The 12,640-nt window shown below is 46.5% G+C and overlaps 1 protein-coding gene across 2 annotated transcripts in view; it reads left to right on the forward strand.

The window, feature by feature from the left end:
* Positions 1 to 647: 647 nt before the first annotated feature.
* Positions 648 to 12,640, forward strand: part of LOC309355870 (thialysine N-epsilon-acetyltransferase-like) — a 218,871-nt gene continuing 206,878 nt past the window's right edge. Inside the window, exons 1-6 of one of the 2 annotated variants that reach the window (XR_014162588.1) lie at positions 648 to 806; positions 2,526 to 2,580; positions 4,261 to 4,344; positions 4,490 to 4,591; positions 6,429 to 6,469; positions 8,705 to 9,088. Coding sequence is in view for 1 of the 2 variants with exons in the window: in XM_081887089.1 (XP_081743215.1) it covers positions 744 to 806; positions 2,526 to 2,580; positions 4,261 to 4,344; positions 4,490 to 4,591; positions 6,429 to 6,469; positions 8,705 to 8,881 (522 nt within the window). In the remaining variant the exon portion in view is untranslated. Of the gene's footprint in view, positions 807 to 2,525; positions 2,581 to 4,260; positions 4,345 to 4,489; positions 4,592 to 6,428; positions 6,470 to 8,704; positions 9,294 to 12,640 lie in introns of those variants that run through there. The other variant, XM_081887089.1, reaches the window with a different exon arrangement.

Consider the following 12,640-nt stretch of genomic DNA (forward strand, 5'->3'; position numbering starts at 1 on the left):
TGCCCTCCACCAAACACCCATCAAGTGGAACAAAAGAGATATTCACATTTCCCTGTTTCCCAGCCAAGTTAATTACACCCTTTTTGTCTTCATCTGGGCTTGTTATTTCTGGAATGGCTACCTGTCTGGCACTCAGGTATCAGGATGCCAGGGATTATCACTCAGGCAGAGGGGCTGCTGAGTAGCTGAGCTCACAGGTCTATATGAATTTCTGAAGTTTCCCAGTGAGCCAGTACAGAGATACATCTATCAGTGAATTCTTACATTTGGTATCGTGCAGCAAAGGCCCTTTGAATAGACAGGAAGAAACTGTGATGAAGTGTTTTGTGAGGACAAATCACAAAAGTCACAAACGCGATTGTGCTGGGTTTGGTAGTGGGCTGCATGTGCATGATATCTGCTGGAGGGGCAGCCCCCCCAACCTATACATAAATTCCTGCAACAATATTGACATTGCATTGTTGTACTTGGTCATCGTGTTGACTATGACTATCACTTCTCGAAAGCTATGGCCGGCCGCAGGACCCTGGAGAGAGTTCCCATCTTCTCCTCGCTGAGATCTAGGAATGACCTTGGGACTTCACCCCCTGCAAAGCACCCAGAAGCCCCTCCCATCCCTACCAGAGTCGTCACTCAGGAATCAAGCAGATTTCCGACCAGCCACCCTCCCAGCTTTCAAACGCAGCCCAGATGCACACCGAAGTCCTTTCTACAGAGTAAGTAGCCCAGGAGAATCTGGAGCCATGAGTTTCACCATCCGCCCTTGCGCCCCCAAGGACCTGAAGGACATCATGCGACTGGTGAAGGTGAGGAACGCGATGAGAAGCATGGAAAGGTCTTACTGGCCCAGAATTGGAAACAGGAACAAGTCCCAACATTAGAGGAGTGGAGAATGAAGCTGATGGACTATGCAGAACTTGATAAATTGACAGGGAAGATCAGATATCTACGAGATCAAAAGTTTATCGAGGACTGGGGAAAGTTAGTGGAGTATTGGGAAGGTATAAGTGACAATGAAATAACGTTGGTGGCATTTAAAGAAGCTCTGTAAGAGCCTAAGAAATATTGTAAGAAAGAAAAACAGGTATGAAAGGGTATACTAAAAGGCAATAGTAAATTTAGGAAATGTGTAACCAAAAAGTTTAATTTGGATGATTATCAGAGAGGCTGAAGGAAGTCCAAAAACGAAAAAATTTGTTGAAGTTGTAATGTGATGTGATATGTATTTTTTCTTGATGAAAATTAATAAAAAGTAATTATATATATAAAAAAGAGAAGCACGGAACGGTCAGAGTTGGAAGGGTCCCCCGAAGGCCATTTAGGCCAACCCCGCACAATGACCGAATAGATCGCAGCTGAAGAACCCCAAACTAGCCAACCTCTTGCTCTGCCACCTTCCTAGAGTTGGAATACATGGCCCTCAGGGTCTCTTCCAACTGTACGAATCAATGCTTCTGCGACAGATCTTTATTTCCCCTTTGCTCCTGATCTGTATCTTCATTTAATATCTTCTTCCCTGGAGTGGAAGGTGATACCATTTTGTGGTTCACTGGGGGTGCCAAAATTTCTGTTCCGGCTACTGGACTAGATGGGCCATTGGACTGTCAGTGCCGGATTTACATATAAGCTAAACAAGCTATAAAGGGACGTGAGTGGCACTAAAGTGAGATGAGCGCCGCAACCCCAGAGTCAGCCACGACTGGACCTAACGGTCAGGGGTCCCTTTACCTTTACTTTAAACAAGTTATAGCTTAGTTCAGGGGTCAGCAAACTTTTTCAGCAGGGGGCCGGTCCACTGTCCCTCAGACCTTGTGGAGGGCCGGACTATATTTTTTTTTGGGGGGGGGGAATGAACGAATTCCTATGCCCCACAAATAACCCAGAGATGCATTTTAAATAAAAGCACACATTCTACTCATGTAAAAACATGCTGATTCCCAGACCGTCCGTGGGCCAGATTGAAAGGCAATTGGGCCGGATCCGGCCCCCGGGCCTTAGTTTGCCAACCCATGCCTTAGGGCCCCACTCTTTTGGGGCCACCCCAAAATTATGTAAACTGTGTTTCTAAAGCAACTTTTCTTATTGCCAAATGCCAATGTTTTTGCATTATTAAGTTTGTTACGGATAAAAAAATCATTTTAAGTTAGAGCTTAATAATTATTTCCCTATTAATATACTTCTTAATTGTATTTCCCTATTAATATACTTCTTAATTGTATTTCAGTTCAACAATGACTTTGATAAAATACACATTTTGTTATGTGCAAATGGCTTTAGGTCCATAAATGACCATATAGCATATACTCAACAGTTGTTGACAAAGGACAGCTGGACATATAAAGGGCCCCATTACCTTTAGTAGCTTAGGGCCTCCTCCAACCTAAATCCGGCCCTGGCCCTGATCCTGACAGTTCTTTTGTGCACGATTCATCATAAGGATCCCTGGGTGAAAGGGGGAACAAAGAGTCTCGAGGCGGCTGCAAACCAGAGCTTTTGCTCCCAATTCTCTCTCTCCCTCTAAACAGGAGATTGCGGGCATTTACAACGTCCCTCTGGGCTCGCTCAGGACCAACGTCGAAGGTAAAGAAGGGGCGCCGGTCTGCAAATAGATTATTAGGTTACCAGCTTTTCCCCAGTGAATCCGGGGACACTTTTCAACTTCAATGGATTTTGTATGGGAACGGATTTGTAAATCTGGGGACTGTCCCCGGGAAACGGGGACATCTGGTAACCTTAGATTAGTGGCTCCCTACTGGGGTGGTTTGGGACGCGGGTGGCACTGCGGTCTAAACCATGGAGCCTTTTGGGCTTGCTGATCGGAAGGTCGGCGGTTCGAATCCCCGAGACGGAATGAGCTCCCGTTGCTCGGTCCCTGCTCCTGCCCACCTAGCAGCTCGGAAGCACATCAAAGTTCAAGTAGATAAATAGGTACCGCTCCAGTGGGAAGGTAAACAGCATTTCCGTGCGCTGCTCTGGTTCGCCAGAAGCGGCTTAGTCCTGCTGGACACATGACCCGGAAGCTGTACGCCGGCTCGCTCGGCCAGTAAAGCGAGATGAGCGCCGCAACCCCAGAGTCGGCCACGACTGGAACTAATGGTCAGGGGTCCCTTTACCTTTACAGGGGTGGTTTGGGACACGGGTGGCGCTGTGGTCTAAACCACAGAGCCTAGGGCTTGCCTATTGGAAGATTGGCGGTTCGAATCCCCGCGACGGGGTGAGTTCCTGTTGCTCTATCCTTGCTCCTGCCAACCTAGCTGTTCGAAAGCGCGTCAAAGTGCAAGTAGATAAATAGGTACCGCTCCGGCAGGAAGGTAAACGGCGTTTCCATGCTCTCTGCTTTCCGTCACAGTGTCCCCTTGCGCCGGAAGCAGTTTAGTCCTGCCGGCCACATGACCCGGAAAGCTGTCTGTGGACAAACGCCAGCTCTGAGCCCAGCTTCAGCTGGGGAGGGCGGGATATAAATTTTTTTAAAAAATTATTATTATAGCTCCCTTGGCCTGAATGCGAGATGAGCGCCACAACCCCAGAGTCGCCTTTGACTGGACCTAACCGTCTGGGGGTCCTTTACCTTTTACCTTTTACAGGGGTGGTTGTGCCTCCGGCGGTGGCCGTGGGATTACCTACAGGGGGTGCTCAGAGGCAGTTTTACTGTTGAAAGGCTGCCTCTCCTGGTCTGCCCCGCAGAGGACCTTAAGGTCCATGAATAATCATAGTTTAGAGGGCCATAAGGTAGTCAGATTATCCTCCACCAGGGCCAGGGCCTTCTCAGTGGTGGCTCCCATCTGGTGGAATGCTCTGTCCCAGGAAACCAGGACCCTGCAGGATTTAACCTCCTTCCTCAGGGCCTGTAAGACAGAGCTATTCCGCCTGGCTTTCAATCTGAACTTAGCCTGATCTTTTATTCCCCTTCCTTCCCTCCCCTTTTTATGAAGATTACCCATTCTGAGATCCCACAGCTAATTCTTCCCTGGTCTCCTTGCCGGCCCAAATAGAACTAATTTAGCCAGCCAGCCCTGGTGATCATCTAATGTTTACTGGATGGATTTCCCCCTGAATTGATTTTTGAATTCTGAATTTATCGTTGTTCAGGTTTTATACTGTATTTTATGCTGCTTTTTGTTGCATCAATTAAGTGTTTCAAATTTTTCGTTAGCCGCCCTGAGCCCGGTTTTCTGAACCGGGAAGGGCGGGGTATAAATAAAAAAATATTATTATTTTTTATTATTATTACTGCCCCTCCCTTTTCCGCTTCCTCCCTAGAGTTGAAGAAAGCCGGTTTTGGGGCGCAGGCCCAGTACGAGTGTCTTGTGGCCGAAGTCCCCGCCGAAGAGAAAAGCAAGGAAGGTAATGAGGAGAAGAGGCTCCCATCTTGCGAGGGACATGATCTGGCCCGCAGGGAGAAGCTTTTGTTAATTCAAATGAGTGGGATGGAAATGCCAGCAAGGCTGAACTCCTGCGTAACGTGTGTGTTTTTTTGCTCCACACGCAGGCTACACCCTTATCGGGTACACCCTCTTCTCGTACACCTATAACACCTGGAGGGGGAAGAACATCTACATGGATAATCTGTACGTCATGCCGGAATTTAGAGGTACGGATGGGGAGGTACTGGTCGAATCCTGTCCTCACGGCGGCCGGCCGCTTTGGGAAATCCGCAGGCAGGATTCGAACGCAAGGCCAGCGCTCTCTCGTCCTGTGGTTTCCTGCAAATGGCCTTCAGAAGCATTATGAATAGCCACATGTTATTTTAGTGGGACGAAACCTTTTATTTGGCCAATTTTAGCAGTGATGGGGGGCGGTCGCAAAAATATGTTTTTGGGTGTGCGGAATTCAACCCTTCAATTCTCTTTTGGATCGGACAACATGGGTCTCTATGTTCGACGAAGGAGCACACAATCTGCTTCCGGAAAACCAGGAGAATTATAATTTTACCTCCTGAAAATGCCACGTAATGCTAAATCATAGAATCGTAGAATTGTAGAATTAGAAGGGACCCAAAGGTCATCGAGCCCAACTCCTTGCAATGCAAGAATCTCAGCTAAAGCATCCACGACAGATGGCCATCCAGCCTCTGCAATAATAATAATAATAATAATAATAATAATAATAATAATAATAATAATTTAATGCTGTATTGTTTTTAAACCTTGATTGGGAGCAGCCCAGAGTGGCTGGGGAAACTCAGCCAGATGGGCGGGGTATAAATAATAAATTATTTAAAATTATTATTATTATTTAACGATTTCTGTGCAATTTTACACCCGTTTACTCACCAAGCAAAACCAAATTACAGCGATCTAACCAAAATATCTTTGGAATTCCCAAGTCACATTAGACGTTTTTAGCGTAATATTTCAGATTTGAAGGGTGAAAAATTCAACGCCCACTGAAGCTGCGCCCCTTTTCTGCGGACCGAGGGTGCAGCAGCTGCTCTTGAAAAAGCCCTCTTTGTGCTTCATGATGGGCCAGGGATTAAGACAGGGGTCAGCAACCTTTTTCAGCAGGGGGCCGGTCCACTATCCCTCAGACCTTGGGGGGGGGGCGGACTATATTTCGGAAAATAATAATAATGAACGAATTCCGGGGGGATTCCAATGCGGGGGCCACCGCATTGGAAGATGGCGGACAATAACATCTCTCCGACCCACACGAGGTAATTAAGAGACTGATATGGGAGTATTCAGCCTCCCTTCGTTGCCCCAAGGGAATGGGGGGCACTGCCTTGCCTGCTGTGTCCATAATTCACCCCCGGATTCGAAAGAAGGGGGTGAGGGCACTAGGCACAAAGCCCTCGGGTGGGTCCAGAGGTGAATTATGGACACAGCAGGCAAGGCAGCGTTCCCCATTCCCTTGGGGCAACGAAGGGAGGCTGAATACTCCCATATCAGCCTCTTAATTACCTCGTGTGGGTCGGAGAGATGTTATTGTCGGCCATCTTCCAATGCGCACCCTGGTGGCCCCCGGGGGATCCATGGTTTAAGAGGCTACAAAATGGCCGGAGCTGAGCAGGTTTGGCCAGAGCTCGGGTGAGAGGCTATCTGGGGTCCCCTGGCAGCGCCACTAAATTCTTGCCGCCTTGCCTTGTATCTTCAGAGAGAAGCGGCGGGTATAACTGGTTTCAATGGAGAACCCACCTTTCTCCTGCTCAGTTTATCATGGAATCCTAGAGGTGTCGAGTTGGACTGGGACCCCCAGAGGTCATCCAGACCAACCCGCTTCGCCATGTCGGAATCGCAGCCTAAGAATCCCTGGCGGATGCCCTCTCCGTTCAGAAACCTCCAGCGAGGGGGAATCTGCCGCCTTCCAAAGTCAGAGAGTTGTGGAATTGTAGAGTCGGGGGTCCCTCAGAGGTCATTCATCCCAACCCTCTTTTGCCACGTAGGAATCGCACCCAGAGCACCCTATCCTAACAGGCTTCTTCCTCACAGGGAGGCGGATCGGGAAGGCGCTGATGGAGCAGGCGGGTGAGGTGAGTTGTGTGGGAATGTTCAGGGATGCGGGAGAGGATATATTGTCTGATTATATGCTTTCCCAACTTTTGTTAACAAGTTCCACAATTTAGCAGAGTAACATCCCCCTTTTTAAACTCGCAGCGGATGCGTTTGCTCAGGCTCGCTGAAGCCTCTAGAATAACTGTTCTGGTATTTCCCCCTTATTCCCTCCTAAAAGATAAGACACGAGGCAGTCTTCTCTAAAAGTATAAAAAGGTTTACTCACACAGCATTCTGTTCACAATTGGATCCCAGAAGGCAGACTTAGCCTAGAAAAGTAACATATACCAAGAAACTATCTCATAAGGAGACAGTCCCTTTGAGCATCTTTGGCTAAGCAGATGTTGCTTCTTCGATGCATGTAGTCAAAGAGAGAGAGATGGCTGCCCTGCCCTGTGCTTTTGTCGTTACCTGCACAGGTGAGGCCACACACCCTTCTAGTCACATGTCCCAGCCCAGAAGGAAAAGGAAGTTTACCTGCTGGCTGGACAAACATTCCTCCCCATGTGTAAATAATAATAATAATAATAATAATAATAATAATTTATTATTTGCACCCCACCCATCTGGTTGGGTTTCCCCAGCCACTCTGGGCGGCTTCCAACAAAGATGAAAGATACACTAAAATGTCACATATTAAAAACTTCCCTGAACAGGGCTGCCTTCAGATGTCTTCTGAATGTCAGGTAGATGTTTATCGCTTTGACATCTGATGGGAGGGCGTTCCACAGGGAGGGCGCCACCACCGAGAAGGCCCTCTGCCTGGTTCCCTGTAACTTGGCCTCTCGCAGTGAGGGAACCGCCAGAAGGCCCATGGAGCTGGACCTCAGTGTCCGGGCAGAACGATGGGGGAGGAGACGCTCCTTCAGATATACTGGACCGAGGCCGTTTAGGGCTTTCAAGGTCAGCACCAACACTTTGAATTGTGCTCAGAAACGTCCTGGGAGCCAATGTAGGTCTTTCAAGACCGGTGTTATGTGGTCTCGGCGTCCTCTCCCATTCCCCAGTCTAGCTGCCGCATTCTGGATTAGTTGCAGTTTCCGGGTCACCTTCAAAGGAAGCCCAATGTAGAGCGCATGGCAGTAGTCCAAGCGGGAGATAACTAGAGCATGCACCACTCTGGCGAGACAGTCTGCGGGCAGGGAGGGTCTCATCCTGCGTACCAGATGGAGCTGGTACACAGCTGCCCTGGATACAGAATTGACCTGTGCCTCCATGGACAGAATGACTCCCAGGCTGCACACCTGGTCCTTCAGAGGCACAGCTGCCCCATTCAGGACCAGGGAGTCCCCCACACCCGCCCGCCTCCTGTCCCCCCAAAACAGTACTTCTGTCTTGTCAGGATTCAACCTCAATCTGTTAGCCGCCATCCATCCTCCAACCGCTTCCAGACACTCACACAGGACCTTCACCGCCTTCACTCTAGGAATGTTGTACTTGACTGCTCTTGTCTTTCACATCCCACAAATTGTTGCACCCCTTTGGCCCCGTTCAGACAAACACCTGTCCCGCCTGTGGCAAACCTGGGTCACAAGATCTCCTCTTCTCGGATGTCCCCCTGAGATGTGACGGGATGCGGGTAGGGGGGCCTAAAACACCACCCCCTCCCTTTCTTTGGGGGAATGGACGCCCACTGGCTTTGCCCCACGTGGGTTCCCTTGTTCACACATGACCTGGGAACAAGCTAGGGCATTTATGATTACTCTTGTTGCCTTAATATCCCACATTTTCTCTCTGCAAGCAGCTCAAGGCAGCCTATGTGGTTCTGCCCCCTGCCCCAGAATTAATTTGCACAACACCCCTTTGAGGTAGGCTGGGCTGACAGGCTATTCCGCCTGGCCTTTAATTCGAATCCAGCCTGATCTTTTATTCCCCTTCCCTTCCCTCCCCTTTTATGAAGATCACCCGCTCTGAGACCCCACAGCTAATTATCCCCTGGTCTCATCGCTGGCCCAAGTAGGACCAATTCAGCCAGCTAGCCTTTATGCTTATTTCCCCTAAATTGATTTTTGAATTTTATTGTCATTCATGTTTTTATACTGTATTTAATGCTGCTTTTATAATTAAGTGTTTTACATGCGTTGTAAGCCACCCTGAGCCCAGTTTTTGAACCGGGAAGGGCAGAGTATAAATAAATTATTATTATTATTATTATTATTATTATTATTATTATTATTATTATTATTTCGCTCCCCTTCTCCCTGCCACCTCAGGTTGCCTGGCGCCAAGGCGTCAGCCAACTCCGAATGCATGTTTCCTGCCAGAAGGCGGATGTCCTGAGCTTCCTCGAGAGGAGGGGAGGCGAAAACCTAACCGACAAGGACGGCTGGCACCTCCTGCGTTTCCCCAACGAGGCCCTGAGGAGGCTGGCAGCTGAGAAGAGATTCTAGCGGGCTCTGGGTTCGAATCCTACCCTCCACCCCTAGGCTCCTGGCGGGGGGCATGTTTTGTGGTTGGAGAGGGGGGGGGATGGATAGCCCACGATGCCGGGGCAGCAAAAGTGAGTGCGGAGGAGGAGTTTGGGCAAGAGGAGAAGAGTCACAGAATCACAGGGGGGACCCCCTGCGGCCATCTAGACCAACCCCTTGCAATGCAGGGTTGTTGAAAAAAAAAATTAGTTTGCGAAGAAGCCTGAAGAAATTTTCTGATGAATCTGTGGCCTTGTTTTTGTCTTTGGTGATGCTTTGGCCCTTCTTCTTTCTTTTTTAAAAAAATATATTTACTTGGTTTTCCAAATTAAGATTTTACAATCGCATATCCAACATACGTCATAAAAACAAGATTCGAAAGAATTGTCAACCCTTTCCTCCTGCATCTTTTATAAGACCCCTTATAGTCTTGATTTATTAGCTACTTTAAGATGAGGCTGCATTTTAAATTGCATTTTAACTTGTATTTTAAATTGGTTTTTTTCCCTTTTCTTTGGCCGGGGAGGGCGGGGTATGAATAATTTTTATTATTATTAATAATAATAATAATCCAAATCTTTTACATCTCCATAATAATCCAAAATTCACCAAGTGTTATTCCACTCCCACTAATGATTTTAACTGTTTACAATGATTCCCCCCCCCCCAGATAAATTGTAATTTCCCCCCATTCCTTATTAAAAATTTTAGCTTTCTGGATTTCGGATTCTTCCAGTCGTTTTTGCCATCTATGCATAATCCGTCAACTTACTCTGCCATTCTGGTCGGGACTTAATTTTCTTCCCATCTCTGGTCTTTTCTATTCAGGTCTAGCTAGCTGGTTTGTTACGGGATTTAATTTCCATGCATGTGTGAAGTGAAGGGCAGGGAATGCCTCTGTATAAACCTGTGTAAGTTTATAGACCTGCGGGACTCTGCTTTTGTGGGCCAATTAAGTTAAAAAGCTGTCCCTCAGTCAGCAATTTAGAGAAAAATCCACTACAGGAGGGAGGGAGTTAACCAGGGCAAAATATTCCTTTTTTAAAAAAATATAATTTTTATTAAGTTTTCCATATTTCATTACATTTCAGAATAAAAAAAAATCACAAAATTCATAACTTAAAGCATTGTTTAAATAAAGCATTGTCATCCTTCCCTCCCTCTAACAGACTTCCATATCACTTTACCAATTTCTTCACATTCCTATATTCACTTTTTTTTACCTTAAATCAATCTTCTAGCAATCACCTTCTTATAAGCAAATCAGCTCCTTAATTTCCCACTACCAAACATTTCAACTCAGACCTACAAACGTTTCCAACCCTTTACAATTTTCTTTCCTATAAAGTATAAATTTGCCCCAGTCCTTTGGAAACAGTTCATCACGGCGATTCCGAATCTTCCCCTTCAGCTCCACATAGTCGACCATCTTTACTTGCCAATCTTCCAATGTCAGGAGTTCTTGCTCAGGGCAAAATATTCCTGCATTGGAGTGGGCTGGTCTGGATGACCCTCAGGTGTCCCATCCGACTCTAGAATTCTGCGATTCGATGATTTACAATGCCACCTGAATTCTGCTTAAAAATAAAGAGTGGTTTATTTATTAGCTAAAATGTATAAAGTTAGCAATAAATGTTGGAAATGCAAAGAAAAAGAGGGAACATTTTATCATATGTGGTGGGAATGTAAAAAGGTGAAAAGCTTCTGGGAGATGATATATAATGAGATGAAAAAAATGTTGAAATATACATTTATTAAGAAACCAGAAGCATTTTTACTTGTCATTGTAGGAGATGATATAAACAGAAAGGATTGTAAGTTGTTTTTATATGCAATGACGGCAGCAAGAATATTATTGGCACAAAAATGGAAGCAAGAAGAATTACCGACAAAAGAAGAATGGAGGATGAAATTGATGGACTATGCAGAATTGGATAAACTAACCGGAAGAATTCGAAACCTGCGGGACCAGAGATTCACAGAAGACTGGTGTAAATTTACGGACTATTTGAAAAGTAATTGTGATGACCAGATTACGTTTGTAGGTTTGCAAGAAGTTTTGCGAGGTAAATTATTTGAATTATTGCAAAAATGGTTAAAGAGGTGGATTGTGAGTTAAGATAATTAAAGGCAACAGGAATTTAAGAAATGCAGAAGAAACGATAAAAATGGTGGATCGTCAGAGGTGCTGATGGAAGTCCAAAAAGACTGTATAAGATGTGAAGTTCTGTGGAATGCATAATAATTGGTATGTTGAAATTAATAAAAATAATATATAGAAAAATAAAGAGCGGTTGTCTCCAGAGCATGTGCAGAGTGGTTTTCCCTCTCGGTCACCGAGCCGCCAGAACCAGGCCGTACAATTCTGGGATGGAAAGAAAGAAGTGACCACCTGTTTCAGGTTAAAAATTTGCCATTTTTGGGGGGGCCTTCAAGTCTCCAGGCCAAAGGGGAAGAAGACGAGCTTTGAAGCTTCCAGGCCGGTTTGTTATTGAACCGAAACGGTACAGGAGAAAACGGCGAACTAATATTTAACCCGGACCGGGCGCCCTTGGGCATTGAAGTGCCATGCGGAACCTCCTGGTCGCTCTTACGCCAACCAGCTTGCAGTGGGTGGAGACAAAGAATCACGGAACCGTAGAATTGGAAAAGCACCCAGTGGTCATCTAGCACAACCCCGTATTTTCTACTGTTATAGGAATCCTGAGGTCTCACATATAGAGTAAATGTTGATAATTGCACAAGGTAAACACACCTATGTAAGTATGTGACCCACACGTCTAAAACAGCACAGGAGAGCCATCCGAAAAATCATCTTTGCTCTCCTAAAGTTTATAAATATTTCCTTAACCCCCCTTGCCTGAGAAAAGGTAGGCAGATAGCAATCAGGGGCAGTTCCTGAAGGAATTTCGCTCCTGTATCTATAAAGCTCCTTTGTATTGTTGCAGGAATTTATATACAGGTTGGGGGGGTGTTTGCCCCTCCAGCAGATATCACGCACATGCAGCCCACTACCAAAACCAGCACAATCGCTTTTGTGGCTTTTGTGATTTGTCCCCACAAAACACTTCATCGCAGTCTCTTCCTATCTATTCAAAGGGCCTCTGCTGCACAATACCAAATGTAAGAATTCACTGATCAATGGATCTCTGTACTGGCTCACTGGGAAAACTTCAGAAATTCCTATAGACAGGTGAGCTCAGCTCCTCAGCAGCCCCGCTGCCTGAGTGATAATCCCTGGCATCCTGATACCTGAGTGCCAGACAGGTAGCCATTCCAGAAATGAGATGAAGACAAAAGGGTGGGATTAACTTGGCTGGGAAACAGGGAAATGTAAATATCTCTTTTGTCCCACTTGATGGGTGTTTGGTGGAGGGCAAGGGGAACCATGGGGCAGGGTCCAGGATGCTCAGATTACGGCCACCAGACCTCCCCTTTCTTGATGCAACCATGATGTAACCATGATGTAGTTTGGGGGGGGTGTAACATGGGGATTAGCAGCTAATAAAAGTTTGGTTTCTCTTTTGTTCGGGGCTTCCATCTTGTTTCACCTGGTGGCAGGTGGGAGTCCTGTCGCGACAGTCTTAATAAAGACCATGGCCGCCTCCTGTGGGAGGGAGTTCCACAGGTCAACGACATGCTCCGCGAAGGACTTTCTGCAGCCAAAAGAGGATGATGTTGAAACCTTTTACCGTCTAGCTGCCTGACTCAGGACTGAACTCTGCAAGCCTCAAAAGCCCT

This window comes from Podarcis melisellensis (genome assembly GCF_964234715.1).
Source record: "Podarcis melisellensis genome assembly, chromosome: 13".
NCBI lineage: Eukaryota > Metazoa > Chordata > Lepidosauria > Squamata > Lacertidae > Podarcis > Podarcis melisellensis.